This window comes from Quercus robur, chromosome 5 (genome assembly GCF_932294415.1).
Source record: "Quercus robur chromosome 5, dhQueRobu3.1, whole genome shotgun sequence".
Lineage (NCBI taxonomy): Eukaryota > Viridiplantae > Streptophyta > Magnoliopsida > Fagales > Fagaceae > Quercus > Quercus robur.
This window is the reverse complement of record NC_065538.1, coordinates 44,341,925-44,366,030: the sequence shown is the minus strand read 5'-3', so window position 1 is coordinate 44,366,030 and position 24,106 is coordinate 44,341,925. Positions and strand designations below refer to the sequence as shown.

The 24,106-nt window shown below is 35.6% G+C and overlaps 2 protein-coding genes across 2 annotated transcripts; both read left to right on the top strand.

Moving 5' to 3' along the window:
* Positions 1–3,647: 3,647 nt before the first annotated feature.
* Positions 3,648–8,338, top strand: LOC126729087 (prohibitin-1, mitochondrial-like). Its single transcript, XM_050434816.1, has 6 exons — positions 3,648–3,738; positions 5,219–5,381; positions 5,736–5,852; positions 7,266–7,436; positions 7,686–7,898; positions 7,983–8,338. The coding sequence occupies exons 2-6, from the start codon at positions 5,229–5,231 to the stop codon at positions 8,172–8,174; spliced, it is 846 nt and encodes a 281-aa protein (XP_050290773.1). The 5' UTR covers positions 3,648–3,738; positions 5,219–5,228; the 3' UTR covers positions 8,175–8,338.
* A 6,034-nt stretch (positions 8,339–14,372) lies between these two features.
* Positions 14,373–23,875, top strand: LOC126728224 (serine/threonine-protein phosphatase 7 long form homolog). The gene is made up of 6 exons (XM_050434088.1): positions 14,373–15,099; positions 18,255–18,342; positions 19,002–19,400; positions 21,042–21,297; positions 22,968–23,375; positions 23,798–23,875. The coding sequence occupies exons 1-6, from the start codon at positions 14,543–14,545 to the stop codon at positions 23,845–23,847; spliced, it is 1,758 nt and encodes a 585-aa protein (XP_050290045.1). The 5' UTR covers positions 14,373–14,542; the 3' UTR covers positions 23,848–23,875.
* The last annotated feature ends 231 nt before the right edge of the window (positions 23,876–24,106 follow it).

The window sequence follows — 24,106 nt, the reverse complement described above, 5'->3', positions numbered from 1 at the left end:
TAACTTCATTTTGAAGACTCTTGGAAGACTTGTGAATTACTTCTGTGAGATCTGAGAGGTTCTGTACCTTCTAAGTCTACAAGTGTCTACCAGAACAAGATCTACAATCAAGTGCTGGTGGAATTTAGTAGCTGCAAGATCAACAAGTGGTGATCTGAAACCTTTGAGTGGGATCTCAAAGTCATAAGCGTGAGAGCTTGTGTGCTGCAAATCCAAGAGAGAAAAGTCCGTGGATTTGGAACTTGCACTTGGTCGTGTTAATAAGTTACTACTGGAGGTAGCAATAGATTTAGGATTAAATCTTTTGTAAAAACTTCAATTTCTATTAGTGGATTTATTTACCTTGAGGATAGCTAGGTCAAGTTCTCTCCAGGTTTTTACCTTGAAACGGTTCATTTCATTGGTTTTGCTAAATGATCATATCTATGTGTTATTTATTTTTCCGCTGTTTGCATGATATGATCTTTCATTGTTTAACCTAGATTTCATAATTAACCTAAGTAATCACTTAGCTAATATATTAGGTTAAACAATCTATTTTAAGGGGTCTAAACAAACAAACATATAAGAAATTAAGTGGCTCTGTTTTAAGGATCTTACATCTATGACCAAAATCTTTAAAGGGTTACATTTTTATTATTGAGCTTTCTATATGTTGTAATGTACCGAGTGAAGGGTATATATAAGAATAGAATAGAATAGTCCATAAATATCCCCTTCATGATGGTGGTCCTTCAATAATTATACTACCCCTTTGGATTAAAACTATTGTGATACATATATTAAAAGAAATCGAGTACATACTTATAGGCATAGTTATCAAAAAGTGAACTGTATTGTAAATTTTTTTTTAAAAATTTATTTTCCTGTATCGTGTATCCTATAGTATTATGTATCGTAAGATACACAAATACTTAATAAAATTTAATACAAAATTATACATATACATATATAAAGGGTATATTCATTATAAATTCAGAATATATTCATCTAATAACTAATTTAATATTGCTTATGTAATAATATTTAACAAGCTAGTTAAATAAATCAAATTAACAACTTCTCAACAAAAAAGAAGAAGAAGATTAAACTCAAAAATAATAATACATGAAAAATAACCCAAAATAATAATTTATTTTCATCATATTCATCATCTTACCTAATCAACTCCATCTAAGTTAGTGTTATAATCGTGTTCATCATTTTGCAAATTCATTTATTTATTGAAATTTTATTTATCATCATCAACATTTATTGTCTCTTCTTGTTTATATATATAATATTTCTTCTTGGTATTCTAGCTTCTTAGACTTTATAACAATAATGACAAAAAAAAGTTATATTGTCAATTAATACCTTATTCATAGTATAGAAAAGAAATTTACAAATATGAAAGTGAAATGTAAGTGTGTAGTTCAAATTTTGTATGAGAAAGAGAAAAAAAAACCTTCTTTCGGTGTGACCTGGTGTGGCTGACAAAACCTTCTTTCGGTGTGACCTGTGGGGTTTTTTGTCCTTCGGATCCGTCCGAGGAGCTTAGTGTTCTTCCCATTCTCCCTCTTTTAGGACTTATTCCCCTGGGGGGGGGGGGGGAATCCCCTTCTCCCTTGGTTCTTCTTCCCTTATATACTAGTAATTACTTTTCTTTCAATGTCCACGTGTAAGTTTCACTTTCTAGGATGAAGACTTGTCCTATCAGCCCATACCTAGAGTGGTTGGGAAATAGACGTAAATGTTGAATAGCATGGTCAAGAGCATGGACTTATCAGGCGCAGAGTTCTTTATCACAACATTGACAGCTTTTTCACTTGTCCTGCCCCTGCACTGAGCTCGTCCTTTTTCTTTAGGTGTCCTATGGGATGCTGAGCGTGAGATCGTTCTCGGCCACATCCTTGGACCTTTTTGGGGCTTTCATTATGCGTCCTCGGCAATAGGTCTCCTCGGCTTGGGTCTTGGGCCCTAATGTAAAGTGGGCTGGGACCACAAATTCTCCGGCCCCACAATAGCCCCTCAAAATCCTATTTCCCAACCACTCTAGGTATGGGCTGATAGGACAAGTTTTCATCCCAGAAAGTGAAACTTACACGTGGACATTGAAAGAAAAGTAACTACTAGTATATAAGGGAAGAAGAACCAAGGGAGAAGGGGATTCCCCCCCCCCCCCCCCAGGGGAATAAGTCCTAAAAGAGGGAGAATGGGAAGAACACTAAGCTCCTCGGACGGATCCCGAGGACAAAAAACCCCATAGGTCACACCGAAAGAAGGTTTTGTCAGCCACACCAGGTCCACCCTCATATAAACTTCCACAAAACCATGACCAGACCGCTGTCCAGTGACCAAAGTCAAGCCTTTCAAGCCCACACTCTACAAATTATATTGTTCGGGCCCTTTACGTACGAGCCCAATGTCATTTTTGGGTCGTTAACAATTGTGTCCTTACAGTATAAGATACTTATATAGACTTGATTGTGCTACATATATGAAAACGAGTTTCCAAGAAAATTACACATGTTCAGAAAATGTCAAAAAAAATATTGATATTGCTGACCTTCTAGAGATCTTGCTAACTAACATTACTACATGTTCTCTATCCAAAAAAAAAAAAAAAAAAAAAACTATATGTTGACTTAATTGTGCTACATATATGAAAACAAGTTTGCAAGAAAATTATGCATGTTCAGAAAATGTGAAAACATTTTTTTTTATTAAAAAAAGTTGATATTGCTGACCTTCTAGAGATTTTGCTAACTAACACTACATTCCTTTCTTCTTCTTTTTTTTTTTTTTTTTTTTTTTTTTTTTTTGGACTTAGATCTAACCTCATTTAAATTAGAAAAAAAACATTATTGTGAAGATTGCATGTGTTTAGAAAATGGGGCGAGAGTAAATACCAACTCTGGTTCTTCTAATGAGAAAATCAAGCAGTGCTGATTATCCACGAGGTTCTTGATAATTATATATGCTTATTTAAAAAAAAATATATATTTTAAAACTTTGCAGAAGTATGCCTTGAAAAATATGTGTTAATTTTTAAAATTAACCAAAATATGTGCCAGTGTCAGTGTCAATGTCTGATTGGAGGCAGCACCTGCTGCACCTCACTTGGTGGGAGTCACCGTGGGACAGACATGCATTCTTTTTTTTACGCTAGCTGTACACTCCTGTCTTGTGGCTTAATTGGTCGGTTCAAAAACAAAAAGGTCTGAGATTTAGGTATGGTTTGGAATTTGGATACCTGAAAAGCAGTGTCTTTTGCGTCTACGTTTCCTCCTTCTTCTTCTTCTTCTTCTTCTTCTTCTTTTTTTTTTTTTTTTTTTTTTTTTTTTTTTTTTTCATGTACCGTTCACCCATGACTTTTCTGTCCGTATACGGTTTACCAGCAAAATAAGCCATGTACACTTGTGGGTCTGTGTACTGTTTATGAGACTAATAAATTTTATTTTTCTATAATTTTTTCATTAAAAATGAATCTTTACATATTTAAAAATTATTTTATTATAGTATTTTCAGTTTTCAATAAAATAAACTGTATCCAAGTGGGCCCTTAATTAATAAATCAAATATGGGCTGGGTGTGGCAGGACCCGACAAGGCCCATGAGTCACCCGCTCCATACCATAACTTGCAGACAAAGAAAAAGACGGTTAAAACCCTTTTTATTTCTCTATTCTTTTCCTCACCTTGTCCTGTCCTTACGTGAAGAAGAAGTAGAAGACTCAAAACGCTGAGGCATATCAAGGTTTTTACTCTCTCTTTCTAGTCTCTGTTAATATATGATGTATATTTGTATGTGTATATTCGGGATTATGAGAAGTATTCTTTTCAGAATTTGATGGGTCTTGGAAGAATAGTATAAGTAACATATATTTATAGTAAACCACTTCTCTTTGTCTTTTGGTGTTATGCATGGGGTGCTTAAAATTTGATATTTTTGATGTATTATGTTTCTTTTATGTTTTCTGTTTGATTGCTGTAGTTTTCTACTTTTGTTCAAACTTGTTTTCTAGTCATAGAAGTTTATATTTTATTAAATTCATTGTTGGAGCAAACACAATAATAATAGAGATAATACAAAGAAAAACTGAATAGTATTTCTGAATATTATTAATTCAATGAGAAAAAATTACACAACACTATTTGGACTGAGGTTGCGGCACTCACTCTCTTTAAGGAGATTCAAGCCCTTGGTTGGCTAAATTTTGTAACCGGTGCAGACCTTCTCTGACTTGTCTCCCTTAGGATACAACAACCCAACAAGTGTCGTTACCTCCACTCTTCACCTCTCCTTAAGCACGTATCTAGCCCAATATTTAAAACAATTCATATTAGCCCATTAATTTCTACAATTAAAAAGAATAAAATAGTCTCTCTCTTTTTCAATGTGAGATTAAACATTTTCACAACTCCTCATTTTCCATATTCACTCCTACATTTTACATTTATGTTGTAATATTAATTCATTTTAATTATTTAATATTAAAATGCTCCAACACTCATGTTCAATATTTTTGGACACAGTGATTATAAAGCTATTGTTACACAAATAAGAGATTCAATAGTTTGTGTCTGTATGTGATTGCTTTTTTGGGGGATGCGGGGGTAGGATGGCATCATGTATATTTTGTTATATAAACATGCTTGGTGTTGTCAACACAGAAGATTGTTTAGTTAATCGACTAGGGCTTGATTTTGTTCGAGGTCAAAGTGTTTGATTGACGTGAAAATGCATTTTGTTAATTATAATTGAAGTGGGTATTATGTGAATAAGATGTGGAATGATACTGGTTGAATATTATTTCTTATTTCTGATTTGTTTCTCAAATGACTTGATTGACATGATATTGCATTTCTGAGTTTGGAGACTGCAAATAGCTTTATTAGATTCATGTATTCCTGGTCCGTTTTTTTGAAAAAATAAAAAATTCATCTATTTTTTCCCCCTGAATCATCACTTGGTTTATCCTTGTAGGAGAAGAACAATATAGAAATTTTTTGGTGCAATATAAATACTGATATGTATGAAATGTCTTTATTTTTGCTTCAGTTATTGCTTACTTTCCGTTTGTATGTTCCTTTTCTCTCTCTGTTGCACATTTTCCATCATTGTCTAGTAGACTCTAGTTCTAAAGATGATATAATAGGTTCGTTTTATGGTTACTTTTGATATGAAATTTCTAGTATATTTAATCATATTGGTGTTTGATTTGCTTATTTCTCAGGTATACAGATATGAGTGCTGCTGCCAGTAAGCTGCCTAGGGTATTGGTAAGGCTGGGACTTATTGGAGGCATTGGTCTATATGCGGCTTACCATAGTCTTTACAATGTTGAGGGAGGGCATAGGGCTATTGTGTTTAACCGCATACACGGTGTCAAAGACAGGGTAAACCTCTTCAAACATAACATCTATTCTAAACTTTCAAACCCCACCTCTCCCCCCTCGCCTCCTCATTTTGACAAAAATAAACAACTCTTGAAACACCTCTTTGGTTGACATGATTTGATGCTCATAAGTTCTCTACTAGCTGGCAAGCATTTTGAGTAATGCTTGCTCTTTTGTTTTTATTTAAGCTGTTTCTGTCTCCCATTGATGACCTTAGATTAATGTTCAATGAGTAATGCTGAACTCATTCACTGTGATAGTTCTTTTTCCCCGTTCATTTCTAGTGTCCAAATCCAATAATTGAGATGTTTTTTTGATTGTTTACATTGTTTGATCGCATATCTTATTTTGCAGGTTTACACTGAAGGAACACACTTAATGGTTCCATGGTTTGAAAGGCCAATAGTTTATGATGTTCGAGCTCGACCCCATCTTGTTGAGAGTACATCTGGGAGTCGTGATCTTCAAATGGTACATTTCTTTTCTAGACTATCCCTTATTTCCAATAAAAAAGGAGGAATAGAATAGTAGTGCACATTTTTGTTTTTGAGGTTTTAACTTTCAATGAGAAGGGATTTGGTATCAAATGATACTATGTCAACAGTATTAAAATCTAATAAGTATAAAACATGTCAGTAAAAAATAACTACCTTACTATACTAACAAATGAAAGACGTGTTAGTGGGCAGTTATTTTTGTACACATATCTCTCATTTATTGGATTTTGATATGGATGATATGGTATCATTTGATACAAAATATTTTTTCATGAGATAGTGGGCTCATGATCCATGTTGTGCTTGTGTAACTTATAAATAATAATAAAAAAACTTATGCAACTCTGATTAAATTTCATCGGTATTACAAATAAACTAAAATTTGTTCTGGATGCCAAATTGGAATAGTAAATTTCTGCTGCTTAATTTAACGAGATAGTCCATGGTTATAGAATATATAGAATATTTGTATTTTTTATAAGTAAAATGTGATGAGTTTTGGATTCTGATAAATATTTGTTGCAAGTCTTATAGGGAACACTACTGAAATTATATTGTTCTATAGGGAGATTTTTATCTTTTACCATCTTGTCTCTGTATCACTTTATCAATTAGGGGATGATTTGAATCGATTATAAGATTCCCCTCAGGGTAGATTTTCTGGAAAGTCTCTTGATGTGAAATTCTGTGGTCCTTTTGGTTTGTGAACAGAAATTTGGGAAGGCTTACAAGTTTAGTGGTCATTTGGTGTATAATTATACTTCCTACCTCTATTTATGGGCCTATAGTCATTAAATGAAATTCGATTGCTTACCTTTTGTAAAATTAAATGGAACGTTGCTATGTTTTTTAAATTGTAAGTTTTGGACAAAGCCTGAAATAGTGATCTTGGGAACGGTTCACACAATAACATAAATGAATTTTCAAGGGTTTTTTATTTATTATAATTTTCTTTTTTAAAATTGTGTTTTTAAAGCTTGAAATTCTGTAGATGATATATGTAAATGAACTACTATGATAAAACTAATCCAGCTAATGTGAATTCAGCATAGATCCATCAAGTGATTCTTTTGATCTCATTACTCACATTATTGTAACCTGAATTAAAAAGACATTATTGGCCTTTTTTTAATTATTAATTTGATGATAGTTCTCCAAATTGGATGATAGTTATAAATTTGATTCGATAATTCTCCAAATTCTTCAATATGTGTGTATAAAATTGAGAGAGAGAGAGAGTGAGCTTTTTCATCTTTTTTTTTTTTTTTTTTTTTTTTTTTTTGTGGCTGCATTTTGTGTTTATGTTAATTTGGCATTTGCAGCTGGGAATTGGAATTTTCTTCCATATTCTGGTAACTAATTAGTGCAACACATATTTGTCTAACAGGTCAAGATAGGGCTTCGAGTTCTTACACGTCCTGAGGCACAGAAGCTGCCCACAATCTACCGAACTCTTGGTCGGAACTATAATGAGAGAGTCCTGCCTTCAGTAACTCATGAAACTCTGAAATCCGTGGTTGCTCGATATAATGCTAGCCAGCTCCTCACTCAGAGAGAGGTTTGACACCAGAACTTTTTTCTTCTGTACTTGTATCATTTATAAATTTTTGTATTACTAGTAGACATGTTTATGAGAAACTTGTCTAGATATGTGCCCAACTGCCCATAAAACACCCACCCTTGACATATCTTTGGACAAAGTGAATCCTGAACTGACGATAACATTATCATCTGAGCTAGTGATTGACAGGGTTTTCATTTTTGCCTTATTCCAGAAAATGAAATTACAACCTGTTATTCCTTGCAGAAAGTTAGTGCGGAGATTCGTGATGTACTGAATAAAAGGGCAGCCAACTTTAACATTGCACTAGATGATGTGTCAATTACAAGCCTAACTTTTGGTAAGGAGTTTACATCTGCTATTGAAGCTAAGCAGATTGCTGCTCAAGAAGCTGAGAGGGCAAAATATATTGTTGAGAAAGCCGAGCAAGATAAGAAAGGTGCCATCATCAGGGCACAGGTGAGTAATATATTCTTGAGTTCAATATGATTACTCTCTCTCTCTCTCTCTCTCTCTCATTACTCTTTAAATTTTAATTACTAGGGTGAAGCCAAGAGTGCCCAGCTAATTGGTGAAGCTATTGCCAAGAATGAGTCATTCATCACGCTTCGAAGAATTGAAGCTGCAAGAGAGATAGCGCAGACAATATCAAATTCTGTCAACACCGTGTACTTGAATGCTGGTGACCTTTTGCTGAACCTTAAAGGAATTAATTTAGGAAAGTGCAAGCAGTGAGAAGTACTAACAGGAGGACATTAAGCTTGTTAGTGCTTACCATTGTATGGCTGGAATATTATGCACTCAAAGAATCAAGATAAAGCCATTATAGAATGAAGAGATATGAACTAGTAATGAGAATTTTGAATTTTTACAACTATGGATTTGATGCAATTCTGAAATTGTCTTGCCAGTTTGAAATCTAGTCTTTATTCTTCTTCCCCCTTATCGATGGTGGAGAAATGTTTGCCTTTCCTTTTTCTATCATTTAAGGCGTTTGGAGGTTGTCTATAACATTTACGAATTGCCAACTGCCTATTGAGAGTGTCGGTGCCCTTTTCACAGTTTTACTCGAGGGTGAGGGGGCATGCAAATAGCAACTCTAGTCTCTACCAAAGGCAAAGTGTTAACAGATTATGAGCAATTATCCTAATCAAGGTCATTTTCATACTTCCAGTTTTACTTCAATGCTCTTTTTACTTGCAAGTTTAAAGTCCATGCTATTAGACTCAGCAGATGTTTTGAGCTTAATAAATGATATTTGTCCCGCTTTGACTTCTTTGAGGCTAATAGCTCAAAGTTGCCTAGAGTCTAGTAAGCAGCATTGTGCTAAAATGATATTGCAATGTTAATTCAATAACAATTAAGAGTGAAATAAGTTTGGTAGTTGAGGAACAAGAATGCCTTGTCAATGCAAGGTTTCATGGCGGGCTTTATAGCAGGTTCAGGACATCCCTAATGTCCAATTTGCTTATGGATTGAAACGTTTAATTGCTGTGTTGCTAAACAGGAGGTACACTTCAGATTTGTTTTAGTTTGGATAATAGGAAAAACTAATTTAGTCACGATTTAGAAAATTTGTTGACTAAACCTGATTAGTTGAATTCTATGGGACAAGTTGAGGAACAATGCGACAAACCTTGTCAGAAATCATTAATGGACTAGCATGCCTTTTAGTCCATGGGCCTTCACTCACATGGAGCAGACAATGTGTTATTTGCCTCAAAGTGGCGAGGATTCTGGCCCTTTGCCCTTTCTGGGAAACATATTTGGCATAATGCCCCTGTTTCGAAACTATATAGGGGCGTGCCCCTGTTTTGATACTCGATATCCGTAACGGCGAGTTACTTAAGTAACTCGATTATTGAGAAACCGAGTTGAGGGCAGGTTCTTGCCACGCTGTCGTTCCACCTTGGCTTTTGGGCAATAAAATATTCCCGCGTTACTGTTTGGAACTCGTTAATTTGGAAATCGAGTTATGTGCGTAATATGAACCAGTTTTTAAATGTAACGTCTCTAAAACTGTTTGGCTTCCTTCCTCTGCAGTCTACAGTCTCTCTCCCTTCCTCAGTCCGATTCTAAGCCACCGCCAGTCTGTTCAGTAGCCACCGTCAGTGGCCACCGTCAGATTCTCCTCTTTTTACCCGCACCCAAACCAAACCGTTCAGTAGACCCTTTCCGAAGTTGAAGCGAAACCCATACCCATACCCATACCCACACTTATTCAATCTCACCACAGCCGAAGCTCAACCCAATCTGTCTTCGGAGTTAAAGGATTACAAACGTATTAAGGTAATTTGTAAATGCTGAGTTCAAATTTGTAATTTTTTCCCTTTGCATGTAATCTGATTTGAGTGTGGCTTCCTAAGTTTTTCGCTGTTAGATTGTTGTGTATCTGTATTCATAATTATTGTTGCTGTTTTAGCTTTGTTGGGTTTGGTTTTGAAGTGGGTTTGGTTTTGAAGTGTTTTATGACGCACATCTAGGGCAGAAATTCCTGTAAAATAGAGTTAGCATGACAACGGTGTTCATTGTTAGGGGAAATTGGTTTGTAATTCATATAGTTTGAAAGTGTATCAAATTAATCTCTATTTTTTCCAGAAAGTATGTCACAAGTTATGTCATGATTTTGAATTAGGGAAAATTTCTTTTTAATTCAATGCTGAATGATGTTGAATTGAGAAGCTATTGGTTTTACAAGGTTCAAAGTTACTGGCTTTTACAAGCTTCCACTCTGTTTAGTTATTATTATAATAGATATAATGTGTGTATAATGGATATGCACGCATATATCTACACACAGACCATGGACATCCTAAAACCTTTGCTGCCATTTACTCTGCTTACGGCTGTAACTGTGCCATATTGTTTTTATTCAACATCTAAGTTTTGGTTTGTAATTTTTTTTTTTCATGTCATTATCCTTGTAATATCATATGGGAACATATAAACTTACTTACCACATCAGTTGAAAGTCACTTACATTTTGTGTACAGATGCATAATTGATTGTCTTAAGAGACTAGAATTGTCTTAGAAGTTTAAGTACTTTTTTTTATTTTTTATTTTTTTGGTTATTAGTATTCCTAGCCTTTGTAAGAAAGGATTTAGAAGTAGCCTATATAATGAACATTCCAACTTTTTTCAATCGCAATTGCTATCTCGTACCTAAATGTGAGTGCTTAGGAAAGCCTACGTGTGATTGCCCAATGTTTTATCTTTGTTTATTTGATGTTTTTTTTATTGTTTAAATACCAAACAGTCATCAACACAATCAATATGTTATCAAGAATGTAGTTTAGTGTTGAAATTCCTAAAAAGGCTACATCAAATTTGGTATTAAAGCCCGTTGAAGCTCCTGTCTTGTGTCAGATTAGCAGCTTCTGTGGGTTATGTTTGTTGACTAAGTACATCGAATTATTATTATTATCATCTATTACATTTGGGGTTGAAAAGGGAAGTTAGTGGCCTTAGTGGCCTTTTAGGGTCACCCAATCCTTTCATAATAGGTTGGGTTAGGTTAGGGAGCATTGAGATTTGTGGTGGCTTTTGGGAATGGAAATAGTACATCCTCTAGGGTGCTTCTGAAGGACCTAGGGCTTTGTTTATTTATTTATTTTTTTGGTGGTTTGGCCTACTATACTTATTTCCCTAGGGTATTGATTTCTGTGTGTCGGAATTAACTTCTTGTTTCTGCAACACCTTCCTCCTCACAGTCACTTTTTGTTTCCAATTGTGACTTAGAATGTTCATATTTCCGGCCAGATATTGCGAATCACTAATTTCTTTTGCAAGCTTGTTAGGCATTTCATGATTATGTTTGCCTTCGTACTTAATTTTAGGCATTTCTCTGGCAGGAGATTGCTCAACCCATTTTCTGACATTACAACCCACACATGTACATTTGTAGTAGCTTAACCACCTTCTGCCCATATTTACGCCATCTGTACCCATCATCGAAATTGAAAGGATTAGCAACAACAATGGTAGGCTCACTATCCTAGTATTTCTTATCAGAATGAGATGCCTTGATGATTCCATCCTGGAAAATCTTTGATAATACCACCATGCTAGTGTAGGGATTGAGTAGCTGTGAAAAGAAAAATTTTTGTTAGGATAAATTACACTGTTCGATCCTAAACTTTTACTCTGATTACAATGTCCTCCATGCTTTCGAAATTCGTTAATGACTCCCCAATTTTATAACCTTGCTACAATGTCCTGCTGTATGTGTTGGTGTTATATTAACAAAAAAGTGGCGCACGTGCGTGCATCACACTTGACATGTGACCCCACTTAACCAGCTGAGTCAGAAATTTCCATGTCTGTTTGTAAACTGTAAACATTTTGCAATAAGATTATCGATAGCAGTTTTTGATGCAGGAGCATCTAAGCTTGTAAATGTGAAATGCTGCTTTGTAGTTTTTGTAACAGGTTGCTGAATTTCCTTTTTTTTAACTAGTTAGTTGTTAAGTCTTTTCTAACAGCACAAGATTGAGAGCTCTTTTTTAACCAATTGAATAAGCCAATTGATTAAACAATTAGAAGGCATTACCATGGGTGAATCAGATGAGAACAGTCAAAGATGAAAAATGATAAGAAATTAAAAACGTACGAGTCAGTGATGGGAATGTAATTGGCTTAGTCTATTGGGATGTTTCAGATGATGAAGAGTTCTATCGGGACCTTCCTTAGTCTAAACTTGAATGTACTGTTATTTGATTGCAGTTTTCTTTAAAGACCTTTTAATTTGGGAATTTTAGATGATGAAGAGTTATCTTGGGACCTTCGTTGGTCGATCTAAAGTTGAATTGACTTGACACTTATTTGATTGTTTGTTTTATGTTTTTCACTGTTGGAATGCTTTTAATTAAGTTCTCCCAGAATGAAGACTATTTGGTAAATTCTAGGTCTTCTGGAATGGGCTGGCCTTGGCTGCACCAAAGGCCTTGTCGCCTCACACCTTAGGGCATCGGGCCATATAAGGCCTTGGCACCTTGGCACCTTAAGGTTGCCTTTCGCCTTTAACTACCTTGACCCTATTTCTAGTTGACTTAGGAAAGCCAACTATTGATTTTAAAAAATCTGCTTGATTTGAAGAAAAGAAATGAATTACTAATAACCTAATTTACGACCAAGACTTGACCAATAAAAATATAATTGACTTCTAAGAGAAAAAATAATCGACTTCATAAAAACAAATGAAGGAACAAAACCTAAAAGAGAAGAAAGCAAAGGTCTTGGACTGTTATGGTCACCAATTCAGTGTTCATTTGACACATAACTATGCACACACCATCATTTGATGGTATAGGTCTCACAGTTGTTTAATCCATTTAATAAAGCTCAATATTAATTTGACTATTATTAGTTGCCTCGAAAGCTGTGCTTGTGAGTGAGATGTCCATTGCAGTAGAGTCTCTAATGGAACCTTTACCTATTTCCATGTTTGTCTCCCCCTTTTTTTGTTGAAAACACACCTCAGTAGCCACTAAGTTACAATGAACCCTTTTCAGTTCTTGCTTTATTAAATAAAATTTCTTTTAGAGTGTGATGTCAAGTATGGGAACAAGCAAAAGCAAAAGGAAGGAAGTTTACACTTCGATTAAAGAAGGGAAATTCTAGTACTCATGGGTGGCAGGGCTTGTTTAGGGCTAATTGGTAATTGGGTACCTTTTAATTTTAGAGCTATGTTTTAGTGTTCTAGAATGGTGTTTTTTGTGGTGCTTAATTGATTGTTTGGTTTGCATTATGCTTTGTTCATTTGTTGGTTTACTTTGTTTGATTTAGACATTGAATCTCAACTTGGTTGGTTGGTTAGGTTGCTTATACAATTTGCAACTATGTGTCTTTTATGTTTATGCCTTGCAGCCATGAACGTTAGGTTGTTTATATTTTAGTGTTTTACTTTAACTCTTCCTTGATATGATTAAATCGATTGAAAATCAGTGTATATAGATGCATGATGTATAATTCAGTTTAGCAATTATATGTTTTCAATTTTCTGTGAAATCTCTCTTTCACTCTGTCTCTCTGTATTTGTTTCTGTGAGTTTGTTGTAGAACATTCAATTACTTGCCTGTGTTTACTTGCAAAAGCCAAGCTTTTCTTCACTATTACTTGCCTGTGTTTACTTGTCTGTGTTTACGTGTCTAACATGATTGCATGCGTGTCAGATATGCAGCAAGTGGGAAATGTGGATCCTGGACCGACGGTTGGTACACAGTTGACGCGGCAGCCGGTTCATCGATCCACGCTGCTTTGGGAGACGCCAGCCGGTCAGGTGTGTAGTTGTACTGAACTTTGAACATGTCGAAATCATTTAATTTTATTTTTGTAGGGTTCTTTGATTCTTAGCAAATAGACTTTGGACATGGTAGAATGTTTTGGTTTACGCAGAATTGTATTTAATCCAAAGAGAAAATGGCATGAAGCATAAATAATCAAGAACATTGTGTGGAGCAGAAATGTTCAAAGTCAGTACATGTCCAAAGTCAGTACATGTCATTTAGAAGCTATAGTAATCAATAAATAATTGAATCCGCTACTATTCTTTTTTCCAAACATGCACACACAATTACGCGTGGCTACACATAAGACAACTAACGACCTTGATTCCTAATTCCCTACTCCATTTGACATAGTGAGGCACTTTGTTCATTCATTTCAAAACATGATGCCCATCACCTTAGTGATAATTTTAAACAATGTCATTGATGTTGAATTTGATCCTATCTGCTATTGAGGTAGAGCGAATAAGCAATTAACATTGTAACTAACGTTTTGCAAAATGTTCGGGACTAACTAGTTAGCCTACTGTTTCTTGCATATTATTATTATGTAGCATTGTTATAGTTATTTCGTGTGCACTATCCTAAGACAATGCTCTTTCGTGTGCAGGTAGTGCCAGGCGTGCTAAACTGCAGACGCTGAAGTTGCAAGTTACCCGAGCATGGGCTTGACCCACGGATTGCTCGGTACATAACTGAGGCGGGTTTTGAAGGGTTATTCAAGGTCCCAAACTTGGAAGTGGATCATGCGTTGATCACAGCACTAGTTGAGCGTTGGCGTCCGGAGACGCACACATTCCACCTACCGCATGGAGAGATGAGCATCACCTTACAAGATATTGAGGTGATGCTAGGGGTTCCTGTTGATGGGTTGCCAATTACTGGGGCTGTGAAGATGGATTGGCCTACGTTGTGTCTTGAGTTATTGGGTCATCGTCCACCAGACCCGATACCGCATCCCCATGAGAACACCTCTATCCTTGCTGGGGCGAGGCTCAGATTCACGTGGCTGGATGCACTATTTAGTGGGCCCCTAGCTGCGGATGCTACTGATGAGGTGGTGCAGCAACATGCGCGCTATCACATACTCGATCGGTTGGGGACGATTTTGTTTATGGATAAGTCAGCAGACCGGGTGTCGGTGCTGCCTCTACAGTTCCTAAACCCAATCAGCAACGCGAAGAGGTACAGTTGGGGTAGTGGGGCATTAGCCTGGTTGTACAGGCACTTATGCAAGGCATCGGAGTCGAAGGCGAAGCAGATTGGTGGAGCAGTGATGTTGGTGCAGCTGTGGGCGTATTCGAGGTTCCCATTGATATGCCCTGTTATGAGGTTGCCACTACCGCCAGTGGAGGCAGGTCCCCTTGCCAATCGGTATGTTATTTGAGTAGTTTGATACAATTGTCAAGTACTCTTATTTTTTTTCAATAAATGTTTGGTATGATTTGTGGTGCCTACGTATATTTGTAAGACTATGTTGCTTCTATGATTAAAGCATGCTACTTTGCGAAAGACAAATTTCTTCACCTTATGTCAATCATTATATTTGCATTATTATTATTTTGGTTAGTCTGATTCCAATTTAAATTCCAATATCTTACTACATTTAGTTAATATTAGAAATGCTAAAATGTATTGGCAATGCTAAAGCATAGTTGTTTTGGCCAATGTCCTTTTCTGCCTGGTAGTAGTTCTGAATTTGCAAGATAATTAGGGCCATAACCTAGGCAAGAGCCTTGTAGTTTAATTGGCACCTCCTATTGTTTCCGACGTAGACATCTAGGGTTCAAATCCCCCACTCCAACTATGAAATTATAAAAAAATAAAAAATAGAATCAGGGCCATAACTTAACTTTACCCTATGCTTAACTATTTTTATATGGTAAGACAAATAAGTATATATTACATGTATATCACACCTCTAATACAGAAGAAGATAGAAGAGATTAAATCATATACTTTCAACAAATCCCTAAGTCAAGAATCTCTCTATGTCTAGATCTTTCTAATTTTTAGTAAAATAAGTGGTGGAAACCCAGAATGATGGTTGGATATCATAGATAACCTTGGGTTTTCACTTCTCAGATGGTTTGGGTTTAATATTCCTCCTTCAAATTTCAATCTAATGTATTTTTGATAATTGTGTTTAGAAATGAAGTATTGGTTTTTTGGTTTTCAAAAATCATTCATCATAGAATATACATAAATTGATATATGAGATGTACATGAGTCAAGAGCTCGTTGGCACTAATTGTAGGACTTGGCTAACCAATATGCATCACGGTGGGTTAGTAAGAGCTTAGAAATTAATTTAAATCCTCTTAGCATTTCCATCGATGATTGTTATTCTTGGCATTCCTTTATCTCAGTCTCTAGATTGGGTGGTAGAATATTTTTCTGCCGTATGTCATTGTTGTTTAGTCTAAAGGTTAAAGACCTCATGAATTATTTGGTATCACTTTTGATGTGTAGCATAAACATTTTATGTGGATTGGTAGTTGCATACATTGCCAAGTAAATGGTTATGAAGGTAATGGAAGTTCTGGTAACTTTGATTTTTTTTTTTTTTTGGGTTGATGGTAACTTTGATATGTTAATGAAGCTATAGGCCTGTTTCAAATCAAAATTGCCTCTATTAGCTTAGGGACTGGCCTCTTGTCCTAAAAGGGTCCATGGTCATGAGATGCTTACTAATGCCATAGGTTCAATCTGCCTTTTGTAGCTTCTAATGCAGCATTTGAGGAGACAACTGCAAATAGATTTTAAACTTTGGTAGAATGAATTCAGTCGAAAGAAATTTTTTTGACTACATTCTTTTGAGAAATAAATTTTGGTATCATGCTAAAACTCTTACTAGAAAGTAATTATACTAAATGAAATTATGTACGGTTATGTCATTGGAGAATTTATATTTTGTCAATAAATAATATAAAATAGTATTCAATGTGACAATTTCTCCAATTTCTCTATAATGATCCACAATTTCTATAATTGCTCTACTACCCGGTGAAGGACAAATACCAGACCAACCCCAACCAAATTATCGAAATCCCAACTTTATCCACCACCGTGAACGACCCATATTCCCTAATCACAAGTTGGTTTTGTGATTGTGGGGTTCCATTGTCGAATCAAAATGTTACAAACGAAAAGGGTAAAGAAAATTCAAGAAATTGAAGATACATTCACATGGAGTTAGTCACCATTTCTATCTAGTTTCCAATATGCTGTCTTCTGTCCAAAGCTGAACCCATTGAGAATACAGTAAATCAAACAGGGCAGGGAGACAATAATTCCCAATCCTGCAATTGCCTAACATAGATAGGGTACTAATGCACTACTTTACCCCTAACATCCAAATAATCACTAACCCTAGCATGTTTGTTAGCTGCAATTTGGAAAGGATCATAAACTAACGTAAACTAACCAATTAAAAGACTTGTTCCCGCACCATGCATCAGGCCATATACCCTCACCATCATGCCATCCCCAATTTGAAATCTAATAAATTTATAGGACTCCCAAAACCTGCTCTTATTCCTTTCCACAGTCCCACTCCGTGTGGAAATTCTACTCCGTCTATAGTCCACTGGGAATCTTGCTCGTATTTAATTCTCAGAAGGCATCTCCACAATTGGTCATTTCCCTGAGTAAAGCACCATATTCACTTATCCAACAATGCAAAGTTGAAGGAGCTTAAATTTTTAAAGCAGACCAGAGCGGCCAGTGGACTACAGACCAGTGAACTGGGACCTAGACTGGTATGGTCCACATTAAAAAACCAGGAAAAAATTGGAAGGGCTCAAAACCAGTCAAACCGCTTCCTGGTTTTGAGCAGTTTGATTAGTTTTGGCCCCTTTTTTAATTACTAAATATTTTTATTCTCTTACAAAAGAAAACCTTGTATATTATTTTTTTGATAAGTAACAATCTAATATATATATATATATATATATATATATATATATATATATAAATATCATGCATATGTTATGTTTACACATAAGCTAGCCCAACATTAAAAACTAAACAATGTCAGGCCCTTGCAAAAACTAAACAATGTATTCATGTTTGAAATTCTTGATGGAGAGGTATTTATTGAGGAGGAAGTATAGTATCCCCTTTCATTTCAATCTGGGACTTTCAATAAGTCTTTCTTACAAAACAATAAGTCCCTCATTGATTTTGACTTGTTTTTATTTTTATTTTTTTTAACTGGTAAGTTATAGGTGCACCCAATGGGAATCCAAGATTGAAAAGAAAAAAAGATATTACACCATGCTTGTAGTAATAAAGGAGCCACTCTTTTTCTGTCTTTCATTCTAGAGAAGAAAAGTTCCAAATTTAGCATGATATTTTTTATTTTTTATTTTTTTGATATATAACTTTAGAACTTTTTATTAAAGAATAGGCAACCCAAGTACACTGAAAATGTACTACAGTGGCATGAATATTTGCATGATAATTATTTGGAATCTATTATTTGGATGATAACTAATGAGCATTGTTTGAAATTATATGTTTACTAGATGGAAGGGGCCGAAGAGCACGACAGAGCATGCGACACATGTGCTAGTTGCGTATCGTGCGTCACTGTCGAGTATACGGGCACACCAGGTATTCTACCGCTTCATGTCACAATTGATACTGTTTGTTCTATCGTGCTTCACGTTGTCCACATATGATCGTCGAGTGATACTGTTTGTTCTAATTGAAGTGCAAAGAATAATATGTTAACTCATAAATCCAGCACTATAAGAAATTCTCCTGATGGTAGAATTACGTTTAATTTTGATTGTGAATCAATGTCTGATAGTGTAAATTATATATCAGGATTTTCTCAAGTCACCTTCCCTTTTTCCGACAAACAAATCTTTGCCAAAGTTAGAGATAATTAGTGGGGAACCACATTCATGCAGTTCATGATTCATGACCATAAATATAAAATTATTGGAAATTCAATGATACATAAAAAGTAAGCATGCATGCTATAATTGTAGACAGATTACTGATGGCAAGTTATAGCTCGAGCCAATAAAGGAATACGTATACAGATAAGAAAATGTTTTCGATGACATGAAATAACAACTCTATCTAAGAAAGAACTCAAATCATACATAGGTATAAGGTGACAACCATAATTAATAAGTAATTCTCTCCTTGATCATATTTTCTGATTCAAGCATCATAGCTTTTTATTATGTGGCTGCCACACTAGTAGCACTCTGAGCTTCTCTTATTGTTGGCAGGCATCTTATTGTTGACCATTTATGCAGGTTGTCTGGGAGCCCTACATCGATGTCCTAGAGTTGTTGCCCCCATATTGCACTGCTGGCCGACAAATATGGAGGGCCAATGTGCCATTGATCTATTTTTGGATAGTAGAGGATCATCATCCGGAACGTGTCTTTCGTCAGTTTGGGATGAAGCAAGTGCCACCGGATATTGTAGATACGTCCGTTCATCTCCACAAAATCTCCCTCCAAGGTAAACTAGATAAGGATTGGGTGCAAGAGCATGCTGTCTACATTGACCGATGGGCCCATAGAGAGGAACATATTGCTGATGCATCGGCATTGGATGGGGACACGACATACCTTGCTGCTTACATGGAGTCGTACCGAAAGACGACGAGACGGTACATTACACGCGACTCGGCGTATTGGGAAATAATGGTAAGGCAACAATTCGATGCTTCTTTTATGGATTGACAATATATGTGTGTTGCTGCATGCATTATGAGAATTTTTTGATGAGTGGAGTCATTGGATCAATATTTTGATATTCATTTTAGAGAACATTTCATTTTAGAGAACATTTTCATATTCATTAGGGTATATTTATTTATTTTTAGGTTTGCCAAATTGTTTTTGAACATGCGGTAATGAGTACCAATTAGTTATGGATACTTTAAAGTACCGTCCCTAGCTAGCTTGGTGTTTTCCTCGGAAAACCCAGTCCATATCTTGCAAAAGTTGATTGAATTACACAGAATTGTAGGATTTTTTTTTTTCATAATGGGCTTCCTAAAAAAGTTCTTGAGAGAAGAGGAAGAAAGTAACCGAATCTTTTTTCCCCCTTCTTTTGGCACCTTAAGGTTGCCTTTCACCTTTAAGTGTAGTAAATTTGTGGAGTGACCATCACACCAAGAGTGTGTAGTGGTAAGTTACTTGGTCATGTTAATTTACTACACTTATATTTGGTCAAATAACAGTGAATCAAAGTTGCATTTTAAATTAGTACTCATGATAGAATTTAATAATTAATCATTGGCTTTTTCCTAGCTAGGAGCTCATTGATGTGGCTGTTGTAATATCACCCCACTTAGTTTTCCATATGAAATTTGCCCTAAAACTGAGATTGTTTGAGGCATGGTATGGTCACAAAAGTAAGCTATTTTAGAAAATATAAGTGGAGCAGTCTCATTGAATTAGTATAACCGGGTTGGGTTTAGCACATCTATGGATTATCATAAATTTGGGTTTGGTCCATAGACAAAGAGAATATGATATTGCAACACGATTGGGATTATGGCCAGCCCTGTTCCTCATAGTTAGGGCCCAACCCATTATTAGTTAATTTACATTTATTTAGGAAAACAAATGTAATAATGATATTGTTTGTACCTCTGATTCTTTAAAAAGACTAGACAAATATTTAAAAAAGGAACTAGCCAAATACTTTATACTGCAAACTTTGTTGCACATTTTATAACATTGGGTTCCATTGCAATGTCTACTTTTACTCCAACCTATTATATATTCTTTTTACGACTTATGTTAGTAGGTCCATAGACTAGAAGGGTTCTCTTCTCTGGTACCCATTTTATACAATTCATATATTGCTCATCAAATAGAAGAAAAGTAATTAAGGGATTCTTTTTCTACAGATTTTGATATCATATAATTAGGTTATGCCAAATTCGTTATATAAAAAATACTAATCAGTGTATGACTCAGCAGTAGGTAGAATACTTAATAATCGCATAACATTGCATGATTTGCACTTTGAAATAAACTAACATAAACCTTTTCATTCACTTTTATAGTCTCATTTTAGTGGGGCAAGCATAAGATGATACAACTCTGAAGACTCAAGCAAATTCAAACTCGCATTTGATCGAACACTATAATTCTTGGTGAAAGACCATCTTATATAGTATCTTACTAAATTATTGACATGACCTTCGCCAATAATATGCAAAGAAAATGTTAATGCAAAGATAAAACAGATTTAGTGCTTTGGACTTAAAGGCCTAGTGTTGCACAACACAAAACTAAAGAAAGAAGTTTTAATGGGACTCCTTTATTTCGCAGGTTGAGTCCACTGTGGAATTACTATTGCAATGCGAACCAAACTCCGCAGTGTACAACCACCTGAAGAGGACGCTGGATCTTGTCGGAGAGATGAGCCGAGCGGCATTGGAGAATGCGCGTGCCACGGTGACTGAGGCGAGCACACAGGCCACAGGCCGTGGTGGGGGAGGTCGTGGGTCTAGAGGGCGTGGACACAGTGGAGGTCGTGCATACAGTGGAGGTCGTGGACGTGGTCACGAGGATGACGATGTCTTGGGTAACTTCCAACTCTAATACCTTCAATTCTTATTGACTTTAACTTCTACTACTTTCAATTGTAATTTATTTAGAGGACATATTATAGTAGCAAAGTATATATTGTTTGGTAACATGTTTTTAGTGTTAATTTTCACTTCCTTCTCATAATTATGGTATAATTAGTAGCGTTACAATGTTCTGCAATTATCATAAAAATTAACCAATGGGAATAAGCACTTTTTTCTTCCAAGCGATATATATATGTATTGAAATGTAAGACATGCAAACTTGTTTCATTCATTCCTTATCAACTACAATCACAATACTATTATCCACTTTTAACATATACACATCAATGCTAATATATTATGCTTATGTATGAAAACAAAAGTCCAGCAAAATCATTTTTTCATCGTATAAAGCACAGAGCACTATGGATGCCAATGTAATTCCTTTTAAAAATATTGCTATGCGACCATGAACATAAAATTAGCATTATATGAGGAAATTCAAAGTTGTGATCACACTATGACGTTCATAAAATTAGAGTTTAAAAAATAGTAATAACAATGATAGTACATGCTCAACTAAACAAAGCTGGACTTTGTATTTCAAAGGTTTTGTTTTATAAATTTTATTATTATAGTTAATTTAATATGCCAATGATGAATTAAAAACAAATTTTTATTAGATTTTACCAACAAAACAAGGTTTATACGTAACTCGTCTAGGTGGCGTGAGTATTAGTTTTATTGGGAAGGGTTTACACTAGACAATAGTTATTGGATTCTATGAACGACATGCACTAGGTGCGGGTCAAGCGATTACTTACGCATTTGGCCCTTGTCTGATGTTGGGTTTACACTTTACAATAGGGTTTACACCGTATTCACTTCGCCCTTGGTTACACTTCACATTTTGAATCTTCTGTTAGAAACAATGTTTTATTGTTGAAGTTGAAATAATTATTGTATGAAAAAATTGGCTTTTGCCCCTTTCAAAAAAACAATCTAGCATTTTACCGTATTTTCCAAATTAATTAGGAAATGCCCCTCTGTTTAAATTCGATTTTTTGAAAATCAAGTTAAGCTCTATAGTGACGTTTTTTAGGATTTTATAGTGACGTTTTAAGGACCTATAGTGGCGTTTTGTAATCCGATTTCCATGAAGTTCAATTATAGGTAACAAAAAGAGAAAAAAATTGCATGTAACTCGACTTTATGGAGATTGGATTATAAAATGCCACTATAGTTCCTTAAAAACTCACTATAGGATCCTTACAAATGTCACTATAGGGCTTAACTTTGTTTTAGAGAAAATCGAGTTTAAAAAGAGGGGTATTTCCCTAATTAATTTGGGAAAGACGGCAAAATGCTAAATTGTTTTTTTGGAATGGGCATTTGCCCATTTTCTCTAGCTTGGGGCAAAATATGATACTGCCATTGCAAATGGAAAAGCATTCAATCAGAATTCAGAGTAAGAACATTGGACCGGAAATTCAAGCAACCATGAGACTTCATTTTGTATGATTGGTTGTGTGCATGTGAGTGTGTATATGAGAGGTCTCATGCACCCAAATTAAGCGAGTTTAAAGGGTCAAATGCCATTGAATCATATCTACGCTGCAAATAGTAAGACATTTTATGACTCAATGTGGTTATCTTAATAAATGCAACTGTTTTTCTGCAGATGATGAGGCGTTGGAGGGCGACTGGGGCATGTACATGGATGGTGTCGGGTCATCGCGATGCACGTCTGACGCTGCTGCCCAGCCATCCCACCCCCCTGGCCATGAGAATAGTGCAGAACACACATCCTGTGCCCAAGCTGGCCCTCGGTCCCCACCACCCACTCGGCTGTCTCCCCCATTGTTTGCCGACTCTGCCCACGACGGTGGCTGTATATTTGTACCCACCCCTGGCCGACCGACACCACCTGTAGTTCAAGCTGAGCCCACCCAGGACCCTTCACTTCCTAACCCTGACGAACCGGCTGCACAAATCGAACAGATACAGGGTGAGAATATAGTGCCGGTACATGGGTTGCGAAGATCACTTCGCACTGACATACATCCCCCTGGTTGTGGGACCGGCGACGGTAAATAACATGATTTATGGAAACATGGAAGCTATCCATAGACTGCGCATAATTATAAAACACATATAAAACTCATAAAGGAACTATTACTATGTCATTATATGTCATAGTCTTCTATTTTCATAATGATAAAGTAATTATTTGCATAGCTAGGAAGGCATCTTTCTTAACTGCTACATGTTCATCAGATTGTTCAGATTAACAATCTTCTGCTTAGTTTGCATTATATTTTATTATTTAGGCAGTGCACCTCCATGCTATGTAAACTGTTTATCATTTACCTTAATAGAATGTCACAGGACTTGCATATGATGTTGTGTGCTTTAAGTGATGATCGTACTCAGATCATACATTTTCTGATAATTAAATTAAGCATAGGGAATGTGTGCATTCAAGTAATGTGTGATCCCTTTGAATTTCAGGTAAGACGAGACCGGCGAAGGCAATTGTGAGGAAACGAAAAGATCGTTGAGCCGTTGATGATGTGGAGCTTATGGGGGTAAAACCTTGCCCAATATAGTTGATACATTTTTAATTTATTTTAGTTTTTGAGGTTCAATTTCGAAAATTACAATTCACAACCAAAAAAAAAAAAAAGAGAAAATAAATGTCCTTATTATTAGTTGGTTGGGATATATGGCATGACTTAGGTGTGCGTAAACGTTAAGGGATTTTTGTATAGTTTAAACTTATATTGTCATTTAGTTGTTGGTTTTTGTTTTTTATTTATT

What these genes read in the sequence shown, in the direction of transcription:
- LOC126728224 (XM_050434088.1), top strand. Translation starts at nt 14,543, where the DNA reads ATGAGCATCACCTTACAAGATATTGAGGTGATGCTAGGGGTTCCTGTT. An exon ending in CGAGTATACGGGCACACCAG is followed by an intron (nt 18,343 to 19,001) that starts GTATTCTACCGC and finishes CCATTTATGCAG; the next exon opens with GTTGTCTGGGAGCCCTACAT. An exon ending in CGAGGATGACGATGTCTTGG is followed by an intron (nt 21,298 to 22,967) that starts GTAACTTCCAAC and finishes GTTTTTCTGCAG; the next exon opens with ATGATGAGGCGTTGGAGGGC.
- LOC126729087 (XM_050434816.1), top strand. Translation starts at nt 5,229, where the DNA reads ATGAGTGCTGCTGCCAGTAAGCTGCCTAGGGTATTGGTAAGGCTGGGA. An exon ending in TACACGGTGTCAAAGACAGG is followed by an intron (nt 5,382 to 5,735) that starts GTAAACCTCTTC and finishes CTTATTTTGCAG; the next exon opens with GTTTACACTGAAGGAACACA. An exon ending in GGAGTCGTGATCTTCAAATG is followed by an intron (nt 5,853 to 7,265) that starts GTACATTTCTTT and finishes TTTGTCTAACAG; the next exon opens with GTCAAGATAGGGCTTCGAGT.